This window comes from Centroberyx affinis, unplaced genomic scaffold (genome assembly GCF_046629955.1).
Source record: "Centroberyx affinis isolate AG114_WGS23_722 - 3 ecotype Tasmania unplaced genomic scaffold, CSIRO-AGI_Caff_v1 ptg000449l_1, whole genome shotgun sequence".
NCBI classification, from domain to species: Eukaryota; Metazoa; Chordata; class Actinopteri; order Beryciformes; family Berycidae; genus Centroberyx; species Centroberyx affinis.
This window is the reverse complement of record NW_027279111.1, coordinates 112420-137033: the sequence shown is the minus strand read 5'-3', so window position 1 is coordinate 137033 and position 24614 is coordinate 112420. Positions and strand designations below refer to the sequence as shown.

Genomic DNA, 24614 nt, shown 5'->3' with positions numbered 1-24614 from the left:
CTGCTTTGGCGAGGCATAGGGAGATTATATTTAAAGGGATTGCAGTTAACAGTAGTTTTTAATGTTAATTTAGGGGTAGGGCTGGGCGATAATTCCATATGATCGTATATCGTCTTTGAGTGGAATCATATCGTGATGATATGGTGATTTTGGGATATCGTGACACTGCTGTCTAAATTGATGATAACAAGCAAATTTTATTTAAATACTCTGACAAAATCTGGTATGGTAGAAATATTACTTTGAGATATGGTAGGAATATTACTGTTTGACATCATACCTAACAATACCATTCGGTTCAATGGGATGAACATTAAGTGGATTATTTAACACGTGATTTTGCATACGTGAGCCATGTTGCGATATAAATTAAAAAAAAATCCTTATTATTGTGATATTGATTTCAACCATATCGCCAGGCCCTAATTTAAAGTCAACGCTAATAGGGGGGAAACAACGTAAAGACATTACTGGTGTTTTTGAAAAAATAAGAAAAAAACGGAAAAGTTAGAAAAAAAAAAAAGCAGTTTGGAATAGATTGCCATTGCCATCTTAACATATTCTATTGATTTTTCCTGGTAAATAAATAAGAGTAAACTTTAATGATCCCTCTGAGGGATGATGGGTAACTCATGAAATGTTACTGATGTTATGTAAGTTTTAATCCCTTGGCTTTGGCGCTCTACCAGAGCAACTGGCTTTGAAGGACGTCTTTGAATCTCTGCTGTAGAAAACACATCTTTTTAGGGAATACTTGTTTGTTATTCACTGCACTTGTACCACAGCCACCGTGTCGCTCAGCGTCTTGCCTTTGTGCCTTGCCTATTCGTCTTTTTGTTCACCTGTTTGGAGGGTTATTCTGTTTTCGTTTACCTGTCTGACTTTCCAACAGGGCTGTGTTATTTTTCTCTCCATCTCACTGTCCGCCCACCTTGCCTTACTCCCCTCTGTTTTTCACCTCCACTCGTTCCTTCTCTCTCTCTCTCTGTCACTATCTCTCTCCCTCCTACTTCGCTCCCTGAGCCAATGACAGATGGGGCTGTTAAGAGCCCAGCGGAGCGTCTTTATTCCACTCTCGGCTGTGTCATTACATTTAACCCAATTCCATTTTTATTTTGTTCTCCGAGCCAGCGGAGGCCATTCTCCGAGGTTGTCAGTGGGAGTTGGAGGAGAGATGTGGGAGTCGCTCTGTAATTCCTTCTCAGCCTCTTTCATCCCTCACCCAGAGAAGGGAGAGGAGCAGGTGGAGGTGATGAAGAGGAGGGGGAGTGAGGAGGAGGAAGAGGAAGGAGTTTCCGCTGAGCTTCCCTCGGAGAGGCATCTGTCAGTAGCCCACTCTCCAACAAACCCCTTGCCACAGGGAAGAGAAAGAGAGAAGAAAAAAAAACACAGCAGAAGCTTAGTATGGGCGGAGAGGAAGCACCATTTATTTCCTTCAGGAAATAAATGGGTTGGGGATAGTTTTTGTCTTTGTGTGTGAGACAGACTTTCTTTCGATCCTCCCCCCTCTGCTTTTCTTTAAGTCCTAATTTTTCACGGCAGCCATCTGCGTGTTGTCAGGCGGTGTGAGGGGCGAGGGTGGTGCGGCTCTGAGAGTAGAGGAAGAGACGAGCTTGTCTTCACTGATATGGCTGGTGGCCCGGCTTCTCTGCCTAACTGCCTGCCTGTCTGTCTGCTGATGATATGATAAACACCTTTCCTTTACTCCTGTCTCTGCTTTGCTGTCTGTATGACTGTTGCCTGTCTATCTGCCTGGCTCTCTCGCTGTCTATCTTCTTGTCTGCCTGTCATTCACAATCATCTCAGATCAGAAAACAAGGATCGGTCAAGCGCCAGCGTGATAGTGTACCCTTTTGAATAGAAACAAATTGACAGGATGAACGGGATTGCTTGACATGAGAGATTAACATTGGAAACTATGCTTGCAGTTGTGTCAGAGTAGCTGTTCTTAAACCACTCAGTCACAATTAAATGAAAAATGACTTTTTAATTGTGTTGACTAAGTCTCCATATCATAACATACACCTATTTAACAATAAATGGCAACAAATTTACCAATTTCTTTTTATTTTTATATCAAAATCCCATTACTTTACTTTTTAGTGGTTACATGGCATACCAGTTGGCAATGCATAAAATTTCCAACCAATTATACCATCACAGATTTTAAACAATCCCCCCCCCTGCCCCTCACATCATCTAAAGCCAGCAACTTCAGAATTTTCTAAGTGATATGAGTGGCAACATGGTATGGTGGTTTACTTTTCCTAAGACACCATGGTTGTGGTCCCGTTGACTGGAAATTATTCATTAAGTTTTTTTATTGTGTTTATTCTGTGTATTTTTGTTCCCCATAGTTTATCAGCATTGAATCTTTCTTTGCCCACTCTTGGCAACCATTGCACACCTGACCATCCTGGAAGGCAGATTCCTCTCTTCCTTTTTTTTTTTTTTCCCTAATGAGGTTTATGTAGGAATTTTTCCTTGTTCTCATTGAGGGTTGTTTTCATTTTCATTTATTGTTTCATAATTTGGGTATTGTGAAGCCCTTTGTGACTGTAACAGTAATTCTAGGGTTATACAAGTAGGCCTAAACTTGTGATCTGGAAATTGTGGTAGCTCAAGATTATGTGCAAAGCGCTGAGTCAATTCCCATGTTCGATCTGGTCCAACCTGCCTACTTTTGAACAGTTCCTCCCTGTTTTTTCAACCAGAATTACATTGAATTATGGAAGCAAGACACCATCAATCCCCAGACTCAATTTTAAGTGTATTTTAAATGTATTACACTGGATAACATCACTCAGACACTGTGGACATTGAGACACTTTTAATTGTTTTATATTTATATTGTTATATTGTTATGTATATTGCTTATATCATTTCTGCACTATTCTTATTCTGTTTTTTTTTTTTAATTACCTTTTCTTTGTTCTGCTACTGTACTGTACATTGCTGCTGTGACACCAGAATTTCCCCTAGGGGATCAATAAAGTGCATCCTTATCCTTATCCTTATCCTTATCCTTATTCTTATCAAAATGCTGTTTCCTTGTGTGAGGATGTAGTGGACACTAGATATGCAAAGAACTGTGGGATACATGGCAGCAGTTGGCTGTCTCTCTCTTGAGAGATTCACAGGAGCAACTGGACATTATTATGCACTGGAGTTTTCCAAGTTTTCTGGATTTGTGTGTATGTGTGTTGGGACCGCTTATAGTTGTGTATGTGTGCATACAGTAGGTTGAGAGTTGCTGCTGAGGCTGCTGTGGTTAAACCATCTGGTGCGCGGTGACACGCGCGGCATGACCAGAATTTGCCTGAGCAGTTTCATTTCTGAATATGAAATGATCGCGAGGAATCAAGGTCACAATGTGTCCTACTTCTGTGGGATTTGTTTGCTTCAGAGCAGAGCTGATTTCAGCTGAACGTCTAGTTGAAACCAGATGGAGAATGCTGGATGTCAGCTACGTCCCACCGAGTGACTGGTTTCCACATCAGGTCCCAGTACACACCTCTCTCTATCGCTGTGTTTCTGGCTCTCAAAAACATTAATATTGAAACAAAACAGCCCACTAAGTTGTCACAAGTAGAAAGAAAGCCAGTCCAATGTTTGCTTCTTTTTCTCTCTCACACACCATCTCTGTCTGTCTGTTTTTATCTGTTAGCTTGACCATCACTTTCCTCTGTCCCCCTTTCTCCTTGCCTAAAAACCATCTGGTATGTTGGTGGGAATCACTGTCCCTGTGTCCTTAACCCTGCATGGGTATTTTGTGATTTTTGTGCCCAGGCAGCATCTCTTGGCACTGGCATCACACATCGGTGCCCTTTTGAAATAATATGAAATGGAACTTTAAAAAAACAACAACATTAGTTTCAGCTTTCAGCACAGCATTCAAATTTCTCATTTATATCTCATTGCCTGTGTGATACTTTACGTTCCCATTTGGCCCATTTGGTTTTAGGCCTAGCTTTTCTCATCTCCCCTCCTTCTCTTCCTCCTCATGTCTCTCCAGATCTCTCTCTCTCTCTCCAGATCTCTCTCTCTCTCTCTCTCTCTCTCTCTCTCTCTCTCTCTCTCCCTCTGTTTGCTGTGCCCGCTCTGCCAAACAGAACGCTATCTGCAGGGGCTTCCAGTCCCTCTGCTGAGCTAATTAACAAGGTGTGAGAGGCGTGTGTGTGTGTGTGTGTGTGTGTGTGTGTGTGTGTGTATGCAGTATATCTGTGTGTGTTTGCGACTGTGTTCGTCTGTGTGTATTTCTTTGGTTGCTACTGCCTAATGCCAGGTCACCTGGCCTGAGCTGAGTCTGTGCCAGGAGAGGGAAAGGGCTGTTGTCAGCAGAATAACAGATAACAGGAACCCTGAACGAGGTCTGCCCTGGGGAAACACTTTCACATTATGGATACACTTGGAAAGGGCAATAACGAGTCTGTGTGTGTGTGTGTGTGTGAGTAGCAGGTCAGAAGGTGGCTGTTCAGCTCTTGCTGCAGTAAATTTCCTTGTGCCATCAGCCAATTAATAATTGTGTCAGTCAAAAAAAGCCTGAAGTCACGACGACTCGCAGCTTTATGTTTTTTGTGAGTCACGCAGTGTTTTGTTCTGTTGTATTGGAGTGTGTGTGTGTGTGTGTGTGTGTGTGTGTGTGTGTTTGTGTGTCTGGTTTAACACTTGGAGGTCCAGGACTCCCCATAAGTATATTATGATTAATTGATATAAAGACCTGTGAGGACATTATGGACAGAACGTGACACCACATGGAAAAAACGCATGTTATAGTATAGGATTAGGCATTAGGTTGTTAAGGTTAAATTCAAGGTATAGTAATGAATCTCAGTCAGTGTAACCACATCCAGTAATGTCTTTTCACCTCCTTCTTCACCTCTCAGCTGTTCTAAAATCACTATAAACATGGCTTCTGGTGGCTTAATGCTTTATAAAATAACACATGATTGTTTAAAAAAAAAGAAAGAATGCAAATGTAGGTAATAATCTGCAACATTTTCACATAAATAAATGTCTGTTTAGCTACTGTCTGTTGCTGATGGATATAACAAAATATGATTACCCCTACAGTATATCCAGTTCATGAAAGCTTTCACATTTGCTGTTCTATAAATCTAGTGTCTCGTAGGTCTTTCCTGGAAAAAAATCCTCTGGCACACAGGAAGTGATGCTGTTTACATTTACGGAAGCAGCAACCGCGGTTTGTTTAGAATGAATAGAAGAAGAACCGGGTAGTTAGCATGAGCAGCGATAGCCACTGTGGCTGAACAGACACCGAAAAGAGCATTTGATTGACAGGTGATCTCTGGGAAGTGCAGTGCAGAAACACCACAGCAATGAGCGCTGAGCACCAGAGATGTTGCCGAAAAAATAAAACCAACATGAATCCCATATTACCACTTAGTATTTACTAAGAATTAAAAAATACAAATTAAATATTATTCTTCCACCAAGCAATAAGGTTCTTGAACTGTAGCTAAACAAAGTGGTTGTGAGACGACACACACAAGCGCCGGCATGAGTGGTGATGATCAGTAAGCAGATGTAAATATCATGTGGTCACAGGTGTGGTGTGGGCTCATCCAGTGTTTTACAGCAGCATTGAACATGACTCAGCGAATCAGAACCGAGGACCGCATAAGAACTTATCGTCTCCTCGGTGGCTCTCTCTCCAACTCCTCTGCCTCGTTCCCTCTATCCCTTCCTCTCTCCCTCCTTCGGTCCCTCTCTGCATTCCCTCGATCTGCTACCCCCCAACACACACACACACACACCCTGCTTCCTTCCGCAGCTCCCTCTGTCCGCTGAGTGTGTCTCTTTGAAGTAGTCGGTTGAACCCTCCTGCTTCCCCCCTCAGGACCACCCTTCCTACATTAAAGGTGTCTCAGGACTCGCTTACTATTGTCTCCTTGCCTACAGTAACACCAGCATGTCGTCCCTCCCTCCCACAATGTTCCACACTCACCCTTTTATTTATTTATGTATTTATTTATTTATTTATTTCCTTTTTATGAAGCGGGGACTTTCTTGAAGCTTGTTTATGTGCGGTTTTCACAGAGACTTTAATAATGAAATTCATAGTCGGAGGGCAGAGGATAGGATTCTGCCCTTGGCAAAGGCTGAAAATACAAAAGTTTGCAGAAGGTTGCGATCAATAGAGGCACCTGAAGGAGGAGTAGCTGACATGCTCTCTCTACCTTCCAGTTTCCTTCCCGCCAGCATTTGGACTGTGAGATGGAGGAGAGGTCAGGGAGACAAGCAATGCTCTCTCTGAGATTGAGAAAGTAAGGTCTAAAGGGCGACTGTGTCTGCCTACTGGCTCTAATGCAGCTCTCACTCTTTCTTCTCCCATTCTTCTCTCTCTCTCTCCCTCTCTCTCTCTCTCTTCTCTCTCTCTTTTACAGATCGCTGTAAACCTGAGTAAAGATGGCCTTCTTTCAGAACAACTTCTGGGTAAGTGTGCTGATAAAATGATGGTGATGATGATGCCGAAGGACAGGATACTTGCCCAAATTGCCCATGTTGGTGACAGATGTTGAACGGGCTTGTATCTTGATATTTAACTGCCACATATTGCTTATTCAACAATTCACTGAATCATAAATATGAGTCACGGAGCTTTTAGATTTCTTTTTATATTCTCTGTGGACAGCTCAAGCTCCAGGCTCTGCGCTGCTTCCCAGGTACCACAGACAGAATTTACTTTCTCCCTCCTCCATTCACTGAGAAAAAATGTAGATTGATCTTGTATTCAGTCCGTCTCTTTTCCTGAAGCAAGACAAACAATCTCTTTAAGATTATTCCTGTGGGCGGCAATAATGTCACTTATTATTTCATGTTTGAGAGGCCATTTCTTGAAGCACTTGCATTACCTTGCTTCAAGATATCATTTGATTCAGTGAAATATTTATATTTTTATGTCCCACCACCATGGTACATGGTATGTGGGACATGATGACATGGTGTTTGTGTCTGTCTGTCTGTCTGGAGACACATTCTTGTGAACGCAACAACTCAAGAACAACACATGATAGAAACGATGATGATCTGATTCGATTTTTGGAGCACCTGGCTGCATAAATTTGCATATTAATATGGGAAAACATATTTTCTTGAAACCACTATAACTCTTTAATGATTCAGAGTTCATATTAACACCACCCATGTGTTATGTGAAGACAAGTATTTGACAGAAATATTTGCTAATTAATGCAAGAATTATCTTAATGACCTCATTAGCATATCTGGTAATGTTTAATATATCATGGTGATTATGGTGGATTAGACAGCTCAAGGGCTTCTTGTGTGTGTTTGTAGGTTATAGAAGAAAAATAAGGTTTCAAGACAAAGTATTGGACTAAAGCCATTTAAGATGCCCATTTTTGCAGTGTTGGTATGAATCATTGTGAGAGGAGACGGGGCTCTGCACAGATGGTTAAAGTGGAGGAGTGAAGACTCTTTCACTGCACCCCCCCTTTCTCCCCTCCACAACAGGCCACATCTTTGTCAGTTGCTCCCAGGGCTTTTTCTTCGCTCTCGCTCTCGCTCTCGCTCTCGCTCTCGCTCTCTCTCTCTCTCTCTCTCTCTCTCTCGCTCTCCCTCTCTCATTTTCTCTATTCCCTCATTCTCTCTGTCTGTCTCTCTCATTTTCTCTCCTCTATTCCCTCATTCTTTCTCTGTCTGTCTCTCTCATTTTCTCTCCTCTATTCCCTCATTCTCTCCCCTGCACACCTGGTACAGCTATTTCAGGTGTGCCCTACTTCTTCTACCATGCCCCATCAGACTAAGATTAGAACAAAAAACAAAGTTCTCAATGACATTTTAGGTTGAGCAGTGAAGCTAGCCAGAAAGTTGATTCAGCTACATTAATTAGATCCAGCTAGGAAAATAAGTGCTTATAAAGTGGAAGGTTTTTGGAACATTTGAGGTTCTCGTATCAAGGTTGAGGTTTTATTTTGTCTTATGCGCTCTTTATCCACATGTGTTTGGCCTGGCATCTATGGATCAGGCTGTGTCCGTCTGTCAGTGATATCTCAGATGACAGACAATGCGAGATCTCAGGTGATATCTGAGTTGCTCTGATTTTGGCGAAACTTGTCAGGGATCATGAATGGTCAAAATATGGAACTCAAGTGTCTATAAATGTCTTCCCACCTGTAGCACATGCAGGCTCCCTCCTTTTCATTGGTTTGCGGATGTGCATGAGTTTTTACAGTGGTTGAGTATTATACTGTATGTGTGGGCTTAGAATTGTAGTTGTTATTGTATACCTATGTACAGCCACGCTCTCTGTCTTTGTGCCTACTGAATGACCATCAGTGATTCATAGATATTCATGGAAGTCTTTGTGTAGTGGGCAGGATGGCAGGATAGAAAACAGGCAAGTCGGCAGGCAGGGAGGCAAGTAGGAAGGCAAAAAGGTATGGGGCAAACGGGCAGGGAGTCATGCAGGCAGATTAAAGAAGATTAAATTTTAGGCTTCTTTGTTGCAATGTTCGCCTCTGAAATGCAGGCTCAAAAGGCTTTATTTCTCGAGGTAAGTGTGCGTGTGTGTGTGTGTGTGGGTGAGTGTGCGTGCACAGATGCATATGCATGACTGTATCTTCCACCCTAACCTTCTCCCTGACACAAATAGCTGTGTAATACAAATCAGCCCCTTAGTTAATTAGCCAATAGAGACACTTGGGAACAAGTCACACACAGCCTTGTCTTGTTCTTTGGCTCAAGAACATTCACAAAGCCTCCTCATAGCATGCTGTCCTTTCCTATTAAGTACATAAGAGCTGTGCTCACGGCCCACAGGGGGAAGCCCATCAGCCATAATTAAGTGCATCCTTAGTAAATTAAGGCACTATTAAGCCTTGGGAATAGATTTTCCTTCTTCAAAACGGAGGGGTGCTGCTTAGTATTCCTGGGATTTTAGATTATTTCATTTACAGAAGTATTTCACCAAAACAGAATTTCCCCATGAGGGACAATAAAAGCAATGTTTTCATTCAGTTTTTCAGTTTTCATATATGGCAGGGAAAGAGTGTTCGCATTGTTTAACAGGCTCCAGGTCACTTGTCTGTGACCAAACAGGCTTTATTGATGTCATACATTTACCAGTATAGTGCCTTGCTAGGAACACTGGTCGTTGTCTATGGCTGTCTTCTTATTATAATCCTCTACTATTTGATCACAATCAATCAGTTAGCCAACAAAGATGGCCGTAAGGTGATTTAATGGAATATTATAAAGAACCCACGATCATGAACCCCCCCCTCCAGTGACCTCACCAAAAATCTGACCATTTTCCAGTGGGTCTCACGTTGTTTTGAATGATAAAATGAGCCAATTTAGGCAGATACTGCTGTGCATATTTGCCCTGATTGCTTCACTGCAGACCTGACCCTCAATTTGGTTGGGATTTCAGCTGGTGGAAATAATGCCACATCACTTAGATTTAAATTTTTGAATGGGTTATTGAGGTCGCTGTGTGGGGAGTCTTTAATATTCCCATCTCTCCTCAGAACATGCCGTCTCTTCTCTCACTCCGGACTGGCAAATAGACCATTACTAAACCTTGCTATGAATCTGCATGGGATGAATCATCCAGCGGGGTTTAAATTAGCTGCTTGATAGAATTACTGGAAAGATCATCAAGTTCTACTTTTTTTTTTTTGCATACTCTGTGTTCTGTACTTGGAAATAGCTCCTGCTTTGTCTGCAGATGCAAGTGTAACTGCACACGCAAAAACACATATAAACCACCCACTGGGTTTTTCCTATGGCCTGTTCCTCCTCCTTAATGATGTCAGCGTTGCTACCCTCCCATCACTCGAGGTCATGAGGTTTTCTCTGTGGGTGAGACAAGCAGTAAACACACAGACACACTGCGAAACTCTTCTCTCCATCTTTGTCCCTCTCACTTTCTCTCTGTCTCTCTCCTCTTTCTCTTCTCCATCTCCTTTTCGCCATCTCACCCTCCCCTCCTTCCTCGCCTCTCGCTCATTCGTTCTCAATCGTTCTCAATCGTTCCTCGTGGATCTGTTCTGTGCCCAGCTAGATTAGATTAATAGCGCTGAGGATAGTGCCTCTCTGTCCTGCCAGATAAAGGGACATTTCACAGCATTTGCCCTCAGGTTTGCAATAGCAGATGCAAATGATTTGTTTGGTGTGGTGCTGCGTAATTGTGCTCAGGGTAGAAGCTCATAGAGTCTCATATAGCTTTGTGTGTGTGTGTGTGTGTGTGTGTGTGTGTGTGTGTGTGTGTGTGGGATGTCCCTGTGTGTGTCGACACACATCTGCTCCTATGTATGTCTGTGCTTGTATCTGTGCCTGTGTTTCTGCTTTCTGTTTGTGAGCGTTCATTCATTCTGAGCATGAGAGTGTGCACATTCTGTAGGTTTGTGCCTTTGCTTGTGTGTGTGTGCACGCACGCGCCACTGTAGCTGCTGACTGTGCTGCAGCATTGTGCTGCTGAGTGTGTCTGTGTGTCATGAGCTGGTCCTGTGCTCTGACTGCTCCAGCCCGGGTCTCGTCACGTGGTGCCGCCAGGATTCAGCTATTTGCCCTGCAGCGAGGGGACTCCCCAAGCCACTTATCAATACTGCTGCTACTACAGGTCCAGCACGTATGTGTGTGTGTATGTGTGTTTGTGTGAGAGATCTAGGGTATGGGTGTGTGCACTTCATGCATCAATGTGAGCACGCACATAAGAGGTGTTTGTGTTAATATTTGGGTGTGTGAGAGAGAGGGAGGAGAACAATGGGAATGGGAGGCTCTCAACATGAAATGATTGCAGTATGTTATGTCGCCCCTTCAATACAAGGTCGGCTGAATAACAGATTGTAGATTAGTACATGAGTTGTGTAAAATCTAGGTGAATTCTGTTAGATGAGCCTACGCAGCAGAAGTTAGTTTGGAGCCATCAGTGATGCCGGGCTATGCTACCTACTCCTGATGTTATTGACACCTCTCTGCTATGGGACTGTCCATTCAATGCAACCTGCCCAGTCAGCAGGAAAAACTTCTATGAGTCAGCGAAACTCACTCTCACACCACTGACTGACTGGTGTGATGGCTGGCTGATTGACTGGCTGGCTGCCTGACTGACTGCCTGGCTGGCTGACTTTGAGACTGACTGAGTGGCTGAATGGTTTTAGGTGCTACTTTCTTACTGGCTGGCTGGCTGGTGCCTTATGGAGTACTGCATATAAAAGGTTCTCTAAAGAAAAGCCATAAAAGGTCTTAAATTACTCAAACATCTGCTAGAGACTCCAGGGCTGCGTTCACAGTGCAGTTGAAAGTGTCCCAATTCTTCAATTTTTTTTCCTGTGACACAGATCTAATGTTTTCTAATCGGTGTGGACAGCAAAAAGCTGGATGGAATTGCATTTTTTTTTCAATTCCAGTGTGGACCACATGGATATGGGGTACAAAATTGGATCCACATGCGCCCTTTTTTTTTTTTTTTCTTTCAATTGTATCTGTTCTATGTTTTAAAATGTCCTAAATGTTTTTAGACCTTGCTGCATACCAAATATCCCTCGTGGGACAATAAAGATTGACTTGGTTTGACTTGATAAAGACTTGACTTGATTCATACAGTATGACTGAGTGACCACCTGCCTGCCTGACTGCCTGCATCACAGCGCAAGAATGTCCTCGGACACTGGATCCCCTTAGACAGACTGAAAGGCAGATTTGACCAATAGCCACACCGAAGACACAGCTCCAGACTGTGCCAGTGAAAGAAGCATTACCTTGCAGTGTCGTAGAGCCTGAGCCAGGCTGAGCAACACCACTCTTTCCTGGTCACATGTATTTTCAAGTTGCAGCAAATAAACAAAAATGGAATGGAATGGAATGGATGGTATTTACAAAATACCAAATATTATAGAAAAACACTTTTGTTAAAATAAATGAATAAATAATCAGTGATGGCTGTTGCTACTCACTCTAATGCAGTGTTCACATTGCAGCCTAAAAAAGCGCCATACTGGTCAGCATCCCAGGAGTGAGCTGCAGTGGCAAACTGGTTTCTCATTGCCATGGTGATTTTGATAAACAACAGTTTTGACCATTTCATGTATATTGATGCTATAAAAAACATTTACATTTCATTAAATACCATTGTGTGACTGTTTATTTTCAATATCTCATCTAATTTCAAAATGGGTTATAATTTGCATAAATTATTAAACATGATTTTGACTGTTAATGAATCGGGAGCCAAACAGGGAATTGGAATAGGCCAGATAAACCAGAATTTGGCAGTACATCTTCTCCCGGACTCCAAAATGGACAGAAGAAGAAAACTCTTGCTTTTTCACAACTTTATCTTTGTTGGTGGATGAGACAAGAAGAACTGATGCACAAACTTATGTGGCTACATCTATTTTGCTAGACTTTTTCAACATCCAGTTTGTGTTCACCCCCGCAATAGAAGGCAAACATTTGCACAATTCAACTTTTGTCACCAAGTTCCGTTGCCGGCAGCATCAGCGGAGTATACCGTCATTCTCTGATTGAAAACGATGAACATCCGGTTTGCCATCTGCCTCACACTGTCACAGTGTAAATGCACCATAAGGTCTGCATCTACATTGATGATTGCATCCCGACTTGGTCCATTGTAACCATAACAGAATAAAATGAACATAAACCACATCCAGCCAATACCAATATATAAGGAGTGAACCACTGGCAGCTTCCACCGATTAGGCTGAGGTCTACATAGTGGCTAGCATTGAGTTATGACACCCCCCCCCCCCCTCCCCCTCCAACACACACACATTCAACATCCCTCCTCTTCTCACCCCTCACTCCTTCAGTCCCCCTGTGGTCGACAGCAGCACTTAGCCAATTAGGGTGGACACGCAGAGGCAGCAGGAGTAGACAGATCTTTATTTATGCTAGCAAAGCGTCTGTGCAGTAGGCCCTGCAGCGCAGCGTTTAGCTCGGCCCGGGTTCCCTGGCTGGCTGTAATTAGCTTCGCACAGGCCTGAGGGGGAGGATGAGGAAACTAGAACCAAGTGAGAGAAGTTAGTTGGGGCAAACTCCATCACACACACTTTCACTGAAGTGCGCCCAAATTAAACAATGCTTTAAGGAAGAAAAATGTCTCAGCTAGCTTAGGCAGTATAGAATGAGTGTCTGTGTGTCTGTGTCTGTGTGTGTTTGTTTGCAATAAGTTAGGTTGTCTAAAATGCTGTCTGCCAATAGTAGCAGCAAAAATCTGAGGATGTGGTAGAATGGCCAGCAGAATATCATGCAAACCTAGTTTTATTTTACCCCCCAAAAAAGTTCCCAAAGGAAAGGTTTTTAATAAAAGCATTGTTTTATTACAAGGAAGGGTATAAAACCGTGACACTCACAAGAATATCCTCATCCTGACTCAAGATGACCAGGGTCTACTGTATCCATTTCATAACATTATTCTATTAAACTTCCATTTTATAATAGCAGTGCTGAATCTCTGAGACGCTTCAGTCAAGTTAATAGTCATGAAAAACCAATACCTCTTTTCTTACAGGAGCTTGATACTTACTGGCCTAGGATTCACATTTCAAGTGTTTTCGTATAAGAGTGCTGACTTTTGTTCGGTTTGCCTCCTAAAGTTACATATATAGATAATGTTATTTCTTGAAATCTATTTTGTCTCGAGACCTCACAGTGAACCCAGATCAGCACTCCTAATCTTAAAGTCTGTATTTATTGGCCCTGGCCCAGTAAATAATGGTGACCCTGCCCCGCTTCGTAGCACCATGTTGGCCATAGATTTCCCTGCCCCTCACCATCCCCCTTGATAAATTTGAACAGATCCCCCACTGCTGGTAATTGTTTGACACGGTTTCGAGGGATCTACCAAGAAGTCTGCGTCTTTATGAGAAGGTTGTGTCTGCATTGCCCCACACAGATTTTACACCTCCCTACACACACCCCTCCATTCCTCTCCTCTCCTCTCCCATCGTTCCCCTCATTGTCATGGTAATGAGCTCTGTTGTGCATGACCAAAACGGTCAACTTAATTGATGAAAACGAGGAGAGCGGGAAGGGAGAGAAGAGGGGGGTTGCATATATCCGACATAAAGGATTCTCCTTCACCAAAGGCTTGAGGAATACATTATGGAGCACTTGAGGAAGACTCTCAGTGGGTTTGTAGTTCTCACATCAGTGTAATGTGCCGTCGGGTAGATTGGTGTGCCTCAACATCTATAAGCACACGTTCTCCTCTGCACGCACCATCAACCACCGGCCCACTTGAGCATACAGGGGTCGGGTGTAGTTGTGTAGTCAGTCACGGTGAAGAAGGAGCTGTCATACTTTGGTCACACTCTGATCATGCACGTCTCATCCTTTTGTTGCACTTGCCTGCCTGGTATCACCGAGACGTGGTTTCCCATGGCAATGAGCCTTATCGTGAAGTGTGACTCGGCTGTTTTATTGCCATCCCACATACTCCCCCTCAGGGACGCAAACTGTGGGACAACAGACGTTATTAATTTTTTTTTTTTTTTTTTTTTGAAAGCACAATTTAATTATAAGTCCAACACCACCACATTAATTGTTCTTTTCATTAAGTGCTAAACAGAGATTCCTGTGGTTGAGGAGACATACAGTTGATCACTGCACAGATGTTTCATTCCCTAGCCGTGTGAGTTCAGAACGAGTGAAACATGTCGTCCCCCATTAATGATGTAGGCACCCTTGGACCAACCCGTATCAAGATGCTAATCCCTCCAAGTTTATAGGGCCGGTGGTGTAGCAGTTATGGACTTTCACAACGTCTCCATCGGACAGTGTAATATTTTAAAACGCCAGAACGCAGTGCCAAAATGCATCATCCCTCCAAGTTTTGTCCACATCACACTAATGATATTGCATTTGAGTTTAAACTTTTGACCTTTAATGATAGTGCTGCCATCTGGCCAATCAGCGTAATGTTTTTAAATACCAGCACACAGTGAGAAGATGCATCATCCCTCCAAGTTTAATCACAATCAGGCCAGTGGTGGGTGAGATATCATCTGAGATATCACATTTGGCACGCACGGAGGGACAAACACAGCCCAGTATATTATCCTCCCCCCCCCCACTCATGGTAGTGTCTGGCACTTAGTTTGGATAAAAGCAGTCATCACATATCATAATACTATGTCAAGTTATGACATGAGCAATTTTCCTGTCAAAGTGAGTAAATATTGTAACATTTATAAAAGTAAATATTATAATATCCTGAACACAGACTCCCTTGACTGTTATGAAATATGTTTTGCAAAACCATTTGAGCAGTAGTCTATGGTTAACTTACAAGCTCTACTTGTATACAGCCGATAGGTCATCCTGCTAGCAGTGGTGGATTGGTGTTGTGTCCACCATGGAGAGAGGTGTGTGTGTGTGTGTGTGTTTTGAAGGCTTCGGCGGGCAGCTCACCTTTCTATGGCCAGGGTAGGGTTTCAACAAAAGACAAGCTGCCAATGGAGAGAAAGGGACAAAGCCTAGAGAGGGTTTTACAGTAGACCTGTGTCCTATTTCAAATAGGATAACACACAGAATTAGATTAGAGTTAGGAAATAACAAATGATGGGATTGTATGTATTATATGATGAGATAGAAAGAAATGTGTTTTTATGCTGTATTCAGTCTGATCAAGTGTATTTCAAGATATTTTAAATAGAATTATCTCAGTGCACTGGCAGCCAATTTTGTTTCATGGTGGTGGAACTTGCTTCATGACGCTTGTACCACAAGTGCCCTTATTTTTTGAAACAAGTCACACTATGTTGAAACAAGCAACATCTCTTAACCAGCAAGATTGTCTGCTATATTCAGTAAGATGAGTTTATTTATAACCTCTAGTGTATATAGAAGCTTAAATGAGTCTGAACGTGGAAGACTGGACGATTCCTTCATTATTTTCTGTTTATTATGAGAAAGGCCCAGTGTCTAGCGAGCAAGGGGAAAATGAGGCGTCGTGGTCTTGAGCTGATCCCAGCAGTGCTGCCTCAGCGGCTGAGCTTGCATCGTTGTATTCTGTCAGGTCCTGCATGGATGAGCCGCCATGTCATCAACCCGTCTGAGGCTTGTGCTGCCGGCTGCTAGGGAGTCCTCTCAAAACAACCACTGTTTCTTTGCCTGACGTTAGGAGTCTAGCACTCAGTGTGTGTGTGTGTGTGTGTGTGTGTGTGTGTGTGTGTGTGTGTGCAGGTTTTCATCTGTGCTTGCATGTGGTTTTGGGTTGACTGCTTGCGTCTGTGTACCCAGACCTTTCCATGGCATTCCAGCCATTCCCCTGCTACCTGGGAATTGGTCTGTTCTCCTCCAGTGGGGTATTTATAGGTCCTGAGAAGCAGCTGTCTGTCTCCCTGCCTGCCTAGACAGTCCGGCTAGAACGGGCCCTCTGTTGACTGAAAAATGTGTTGAGGTCTCAAGGAACGAGACAGGCTATTTTTAATGATGCAACCTCCAGTGAGGCACTCTTGCCGGATTACTAAGATTAAAGTTAAGCCAAGTGTCCAGGTTTGTGTGATTATGACAGAGATGGGTGTGAGGTGGAGTCGTAGTCGGTGGTAAATCCGTTTAGTTGCTGGGTAGGTAAAACGACACAGACTTGTGCTTTTCTCACATTTGAGTAATGTTGAGTCATGTTCATCCTGAGATGTTTGTGCTTAGCAAACAGAGGTAGAGGTTGCAGTGAAGTGTAGCGCATGCAGACAGACACCCTGGATACTGTTCAGTCCCCCATGTGCAATCACTGACGCTCACTAGGAACTATTAGCTAAAACCGTAGCAGAATGTGTGTTGGCTTGTTTGTGTTCCCCCTCCAAATGTCATCACAGCAATCGTTTGCCCGACAACAACAAAATGCAAAACTACACAGCGTTACAGATCATGACAGAAAAAAAACTTGGTTGTTTTGTGACTTACTAAAGACGCCTAAGATGGTAATTTTTCTAAGTTTGAATGTCAATGTTTGTGTTGTGTGTCGGATTCCTGAGGTAACCCAGCAACCAATTTGCTGTTGAATAAATGGTGATATGCCGGCCTGCACCAACGTTGAAAACCCATGTAAATCTAACGTAAATATAAAAGTCAGGACCTAAATATCTTAATAAAATGAGTTCATGAGTAATGAGTAATATGAATTTTTGAACTTTTGAACTTTGCCTCCTCCTGCATGTCACTGATCGAGAAATGCTTGTTGGGATCCAATGAATCCTTCAGAGGAATATCTGGAGCTTAAACTTTGCAATAAAGGCCTAAACTTTGTCAGAAGAACAAATGTGTTATCTGTGTACTGGAGCACATTTATTCCTGTCTTTGACTTTCTAATATTGGTTTCTCCACTGTTTCTCCTTTGTGTGCTAACAGAAGGTGTGTGTGTGGGTGCGTGTGTGCGTGCGTGTGTGCGTGCGTGTGTGTGTGTGTGTGTGTGTGTTATTTGTACCTCGACAGGGGGAGAAGAATGCCGGCTTTGACGTGCTCTACCACAACATGAAGCATGGCCAGCTGGCTACTAAGGAGCTGGCTGAGTTTGTCCGTGAGAGGTAAGGTGTTGCCTCTGTGTGTGTGTGTGTGTGTGTGTGTGTGTGTGTGTGTGAGAATATTTGTATATCTGTGTGGGTGGTGGTGGTAGTGATGGGACTTGGATGGGTGAAATTCTACATTCCCGACTCTGTGTACTTGGAAAGAACATGAGAAAGGCTGCCAAGGTTGGGTAAAATGCTCGGAGATTATAAATGAACTGTTTTGGGTTTCATCTTTTTCCATGTCTAACAAGGTGTTGAATGATTTATGCCGTTGCAAAGTCGTAGTTCTGTCAGCAGAATGCAGATCATGGGGGGGAAAAAACTTAAACAAGTCTTTCTTTGTTGGAACCGCTCTCTCCACTCTCACCTCTGACCCCTGTCCTCACTACTGTGCTGCTTTTGAACTCAGACCAGAACACTGGAGTGTCAGCGCTCACACACACACACACACACACACACACACACACACACACACACACACACACACACAGAGGCCTGGATACGTGGATTGTCCTTGGGCTGGGGTATATCTTTTTTTATTCCTGGGTGCCTACTGCTCTCTTCAGTTATCTAAATGTAAAGTGCCCTCTCAATCTGGGTAGTTAGTTGATTAGCGGTGAGTAAATTGCATGTGAAGAATGAGATTCCCCTAAGAGTTTGTTTTCTCACAGCAGGAGCCTAACGCACAGACTGCAGTTTCAGACCAATGTCATAATCCTGACATTGATTCACCAGTCCTGCGCACATTCCCCGCAGGGGGAAATTCACTTATCTCCACGGATAGCAGCAGACAACAAATCAGCGGTCAGGAAATGAAATAGCGGCATTGTGGGGAAAGTAGTGTGTGATCCCTCAGGACAGGGCGGCCAATTGTGTTGATAAATTTCCTCCACAGTCTGTCTCTCTCTCTCTCTCTCACTCTCTCTCTCTCTCCCTCCCTCCCTCCCCACTTTCCTTAAAGGTCAGTCTGATATGAGAGGCTGTGCGAAACGCTATCAGTTAAAGTACCGTAACAGCTCCTGCAACTGCATTCTCAAGGTGTCTCAGTTATTGGGTGTGACGTTAATTTCCCCTACTCTGGTACTCTGTCTAATGGGAACGTATTGCTACATCTTGTATTGCGGGGACACAGCAGACATCAGCCTGTGACCCAGTTCAGGTCCCAGAACAATTTCAGAATCACTGCTCGAGATCGATAGTTTATCCGTTTGTTTATGACCCCCTTCCTCCTCCTCCTCCTCCTTAGTAGCATGTTGTTCTGTTCACCCTCTAGATATATGGATCAATCCCCCCCTTTCTCTTTGGGGTCTACAGATGGTTATTAAAGTTTTATGCTCAGCCTTGTGAAACGAGGCCATTTATCATTTAAATGTGGCTTATTGCAACATTTACCCAACACTGGGGAAAATTAATCTTTATCTCTCTTGCTGTGGTGGTGTATGGCCGGTATTTAGGCCTAAGTTTGCTCCTGATAGAAGAAAACATGACATATGAGGCCATTAACAGTGTCAATGCTGTTGTGTGGGGAAGTGTTATTGGACTATATTCACCAGTCTATGGGCTAGTTGGAGGAATTTTAAATGCACAAAGCATTACTCTTCCTGTCTTGTTACTGGGCGGAGTTCATTGGAGAAACAAGAAGAGAAGCATGCACCCTCTGACCCGCCACACTCTCTCTCACACACACACACACACACACACACACACACACACACAGAGCACTGGAATTGTGTATCCATAATTTGAAAGAGTTTCCCCAGGGCAGCCCTCTATTAGAGTTCCTGTTATGTTATTCTGCTGACGTGTGTGTGTGCGCGTGTGTGCGTGTGTGTGTTTTCAGGGCTGCCATTGAGGAGACCTACTCCAAATCCATGAGCAAACTGGCCAAGATGGCCAGCAATGGAAGTCCACAGGGGTGAGTGGAGTTACCAGGAATGTAAACACAGCAGAGTACAGCAACATCCTCATCCTCAGTTCAGTGTTCACTTCATGTTCAGACCAACTGTACACACACACACACACACACACACACACACACACACACACACACACACCACACACACCTGCCTGTTCCAGGCAACACCATGCTATGCATTACTACAGCAATAATACATGTGCTGTATCTGATCTTCTCTGGTGTTCATACCAGTTAAGAACACATAAAGAAACATATGAATATGAGCATCAGTCCAGACTGCAGTTTGCCCTCCACTTCATTTTGTTACTCTAGACCTTCTAACCATGAGGAACTGCTGGCTATCAGATGTCAACCTCCGTCTCTTAACCCCAAAACACAAGGTTTGATGGGTATGTTGAGGACAGACACTCACATTTTCAGGCGTCTCGGTGCGGTTATTTGGTGCCACCTTAGTTTGAGTGACATTCCTCTCACCTGATCGAACAAACTAAGAGTAAAGACTCCAGAGTTCGATTAAACGGCTCCAAACATACTTGATGTGAAGGCACCCTTAATGAGAATTATCATCACAATTAGATTTTTGACTCACTGGTTTGCTAGAGCTACCCATTGTACCATATACCACACGCAACACCATGATCCAAATCCCACTGTCCCACTGTGTAGTGTTTCCAGTTGTAATGTCTTTACCACAGAATTAAAGCTCTAAATCTTTGAGATGTTCGATACACAGGATGGAGAGTGCGATGCTGCTCAGATAAAAGGTTGCAGCTCAGCCATGTGGTTTGTCTCCTTCACTTCCTGTGTGCGCTCTGACTTTACAGATGGAAAGCACATTCGTTAACAGTTTAACTGCTCTGAATTACAACCTCGCCAGTCAACCTTTCACAAGTCAAATCATGTTAAATCATACTTAAATCTGAAAATTTACATGATGAGGTCATCCAAACGAGTTTCCCACTGGTCATGGAGTTTCTGGAATATTATGGCATTTTGAGAGGAGATCTCCAGACAGGGGAAGTCAGGGAATTTGATAAATTATCTGCGAAAGTCAGAGAATACCAAGGGATTTGAAAAATGGGTCACTTTACAGGAACATATCAGGATGTATTTTACTACTTATTTCACACATTTATTACATTAAAGCATAATACCGGTTATTTTCAACCTGGGCGGTGTTGAAAGGACGTGTTTTAATCGCTTTTTGGTTTGGGTTCAAATGTTGGAGATTGTGTTGGCCCTCTGGGTGTGTATTGGAGAGCAGCGCTCCTGGTGAACTGGCAAAGCTCTCAATGAAGTAAGTGAGGAAATTTTTAACACATCATGATGGCAAAATCTAGGAAGATAATGTCCAGGTTGTAAATAACCAGAATTATCTTTTAAATGGTGGTTTTCAGCAGTTTTTCTGAATTGTTTGGCCACTTGTTGTGGAAACAAACCAGGAAGGAATAAAATCTTTCAGTCATGAAAGCACTCCAGCTCAGTTATGGAAAGCCATGGAAAATCTTACATCATCATTTTTACATCAGGGCCATTGTGGCAATTGGCCCTAAAAGTAATCTTCAGCAAAAGAAAAACTGCAACATAACCTCTGTGTGTGTGTGTGTGTGTGTGTGTGTGTGTGTGTTCCCTAGGACGTTCGCTCCCATGTGGGATGTGTTCAGGGTGTCTTCAGACAAGCTGGCCCTCTGCCACTTGGAGCTGATGAGGAAGATGAACGATCTGATCCGTGACATCAACAAGTACGGAGACGAACAGGTCAAAATCCACCGCAAGGTAAATGGCGACTGTCTGGGATGAAGAGGTTGGATGTTTTGCCAGTATCTTGGGAAAAAAGAAAACACTGTGTCTCCAAAATGCCTGTTTCTCAAGACTTGAGGAAAAAATGCTGAGTTGCATTCTCCCATTGCTTGCCTGCATCGTTTCTCTGTCATCCTGATCTAATCTATCTCACAGAAAATCTAATTACAGTCTACTCCCTTCATGGTAATTGCTGCGTTTGCCCTTAAAGTATTCTGTCAAGTACAATGATGATGTGCGTGTTCATGTGTTTGTGTGTGTGTGTATCACCAAGACTAAGGAGGAGGTGGTGGGGACTCTGGAGGCGGTGCAGGCGCTGCAGGTTCAGAGCGGTCACCTTCAGAAGTCCAGGGAGGGCTACCATGCCAAGTGTGTGGAGCTGGACCGGCTCAGAAAGGAGGGAGCACCACAGAAAGAACTAGAGAAGGTTAGACACTCCTTCTTTATTTTAAAGATTGTTTCATAGGCATTTTTTTGATTCATACAGAATTGAAACTAATGAAGCCTCCTACAGGATTAAAATTAATCCATGCGAAGTCGTGCACTACTGATTTTATAAGAGCCATCGTTAGGCACGATGCATGATAAATCCTTGACTTTTAATCAATAAAAATTAAATAATAAAATTTTAAAAATATAATAATTCACTAACAAAGGTTATTCATACTGGTACAAGCAATAGTGCTTGTATCAGTATGAGTGGTGATTTTTGGTTGGTTCTGTAATGTTTTATTTTCTATAATTTATTTAAATTGCATCTCTGCTGCATTAGATAGTGTACAGTGGTGAGAGACAGGATAGTCTTGACACCGGTTGTGAGATTCGCATCCATACTGTAGCAAGTATCTCTACCTTAGTCTGTTGAGCCGCTAGGAGACCAAAGGTCTCCTAAGTCACTTGCTTTTATTCATGGAAAGTGAAAGCATTGTTCCACAACTTCATATTGAGCTAAATTCCATGCCGAAACATTTTTTGCTGGGCATCCTGGTGACTTGGAGCTGCGCAATATGTAACTAGTGTTGTGAGATTGAGTCCCCTTCTCTCCTTTGACTCTTCTGCCATTCTCTTCTGTCATATATAAAAAGGGTGAAATATTTAATACAGCAGGAATGGTATAATAAAAGGAAATTTCTCTTAAAAGAATTTTAGTCTAGAACTACTCTTACTCCATTTTATCATGTTACTATGTCCTGTGACCCTAAAATGGATCATGCGCTTGTTTCTTTTGGTCCTCCACACAACAAAAGTCTCAGTGTTTTATTGAGCCTGGGTCCCAGTTTTAGATTAAATCAGTTAGATTTGCCCCGGCCTGAAAAAGTTGAAGAACAACAAGTATTTCCTAACTGCTCTGTGTTCCTCATATAGCAACCACTCTGTGAATTAATTGCTGCTCACCATTTTTAAGAAAAGGGCTGAATACTGAATGAAATAGCTGTAATTATGCAGGAGACTGAATTGTTCTCAATGATTTACCAAGCCATTCATTTTATTTAAGGGAACTGGATGAGATAAAGGCTGTTATTTTCCTGTCCTTTTCTCTCTCACTAGGCGGAGCTGAAGTCTAAGAAAGCAGCAGAGTCATTCGCGGTGTGTATCGAGAAGTACAACCGCGTGGGAGGAGAGTTTGAGCAGAAGATGAGCGAGTCCGCCCAGGTCGGTTCTGACTCCAGTTCGGCTGAGTGTCGTTTCTCCGTCTCCGCCTTTTATCCGTCTCTCTTTCTCCGTCTCTCCCCCTCTCAAGCTTTGTCTTTATCCCTGTCTCTCGTGTCACTGTCTTGCGTTCTCTCTCACTTATCTATCCTTGAAGAAACCCGCCATGTTGTTTTATTTATGGTCCTACATCAGGGCGGCCAATCCGTGAGCGTGGCTTCCCCAAAAATGGATGACTCAACCCCCCACTTCCTAAACACCCACCCACTCACACACACACACAGACGCACACATACACACCCTACACCCTGCTCATTACCTTTAATCACTGCCTCCACATTTCCATGGTTACTGGTGCTGTTTCCATGGAAATCTTTAACAAACCCCAATGAGTGCCTCTGTATTTTACATGTGAAATGATGACTGGAATCCTTGTGACCAATTATGTGTCCTAATAGCTTCGAGAGGAGGCCTGTCCGTAATTATGAGTGGGTACGCAGAGAAAAAAAGAAGTAGGGGGAAAAAACGGTGTGCAGAAGGATGGAGGAAGAAACAGGGAGAGAGAGAGAGAGAGAGAGCAAAATACCAGATCAGTAGATAAGAGACCGGGATGCTTTTATTTATCCCACATATAACCAGACGGGATCACAAGATGAAGTCTCTAAGATCCCAGTCCTAGAGCCACAGCTTCAAGGAGGAGTTGCAGGGAGAGGGAGCTTTACCTGCTGAGACTCACATGTAGGAGTTTCCCAGTAAAACCCAGAGCGGCTGCAGAGGGCAGGTGGGAGTTAAGTGCTTTGCTGAAGGCTTAACTTGACAGCAGTTGCAGAGGGAGGGGGAAAATGCTTTATGCCGGCTCTCCCTGCCCAGATTTTGCCCAGCTCATTTGAGGATTGGAACTGGCAAAACTCTTGACCACAAGCTCGCTTCTCTAACTAAGAGCTGCCGCCGCTGTGTCAGGCCAACGCACCTGAACCAGACAGGGACAAATGAGCTGGCTGGATAAAGAGCAGGATCAAACCCACGTACTAAATCCACTCTAATTATCGCCGGCTTATTACCTGGCAACCCGGCTCCCCTTCTCCTGGCCGAATGCCTCTCTGTAGCTTCTCGACTCCTCAGTAGACCAACACTGTCTTTAGCTGGCTGTTTCGTCTTCATTGCATATCTGGAGTTTTAGCTTTCTGTTTAATTGTATTCTGTCTAATACTCTGAATCCTCTTGAAACTCATATTGTGCAGCTGCAGTGGTTTGAGAAAGTTGTTTTGTTACCACTGTTCACTGTGTGTGTGTGTGTGTGTGTGTGTGTGTGTGTGTGTGTGTGCATGTGTGCGTTGGTGTGTGCGTGTATTTCTGCATGTTTGTGTGTGTAGAAGTTTCAGGGCATCGAGGAGACCCACCTGCGCCAGATGAAACAGCTGATCAAGGGTTACTCCCACTCCATAGAAGACACCCATGTCCAGGTGGGACAGGTATGTCATAGGTGACCAGACAGCCGTCCCGCGGTCAGACGACCCTCTCTGCTCCCGGCTGGTGGAAAACAAACCTTCAGACATAGCAAGCATTTGTCTTCACTCTCCAAAAACCATATTGGAGAATATCCCATTTTCTTGGGACCTATATGTGGCAGACTTTTTCAATTTAAAATGAAGTATCTAGGACCATTAGTCCCGCTCAGTGTCTCATCCTTTAGGATCTGAAAAATAAAATAGATTTTGTGTCAGTAC

At 43.4% G+C, this 24614-nt stretch overlaps 1 protein-coding gene across 2 annotated transcripts in view; it reads left to right on the top strand.

Annotated features, from left to right (window-relative positions):
* Window positions 1-24614, top strand: part of fcho1 (FCH and mu domain containing endocytic adaptor 1) — a 49098-nt gene that overhangs the window by 6414 nt on the left and 18070 nt on the right. For both annotated transcript variants that reach the window (XM_071517023.1, XM_071517024.1), the window contains 7 exons: window positions 6408-6456; window positions 17446-17537; window positions 19360-19434; window positions 21072-21213; window positions 21512-21664; window positions 22786-22890; window positions 24261-24359. In XM_071517023.1, coding sequence (XP_071373124.1) covers window positions 6430-6456; window positions 17446-17537; window positions 19360-19434; window positions 21072-21213; window positions 21512-21664; window positions 22786-22890; window positions 24261-24359 — 693 coding nt within the window. In that variant the 5' untranslated portion in view covers window positions 6408-6429. The remainder of the gene's footprint in view (window positions 1-6407; window positions 6457-17445; window positions 17538-19359; window positions 19435-21071; window positions 21214-21511; window positions 21665-22785; window positions 22891-24260; window positions 24360-24614) is intronic.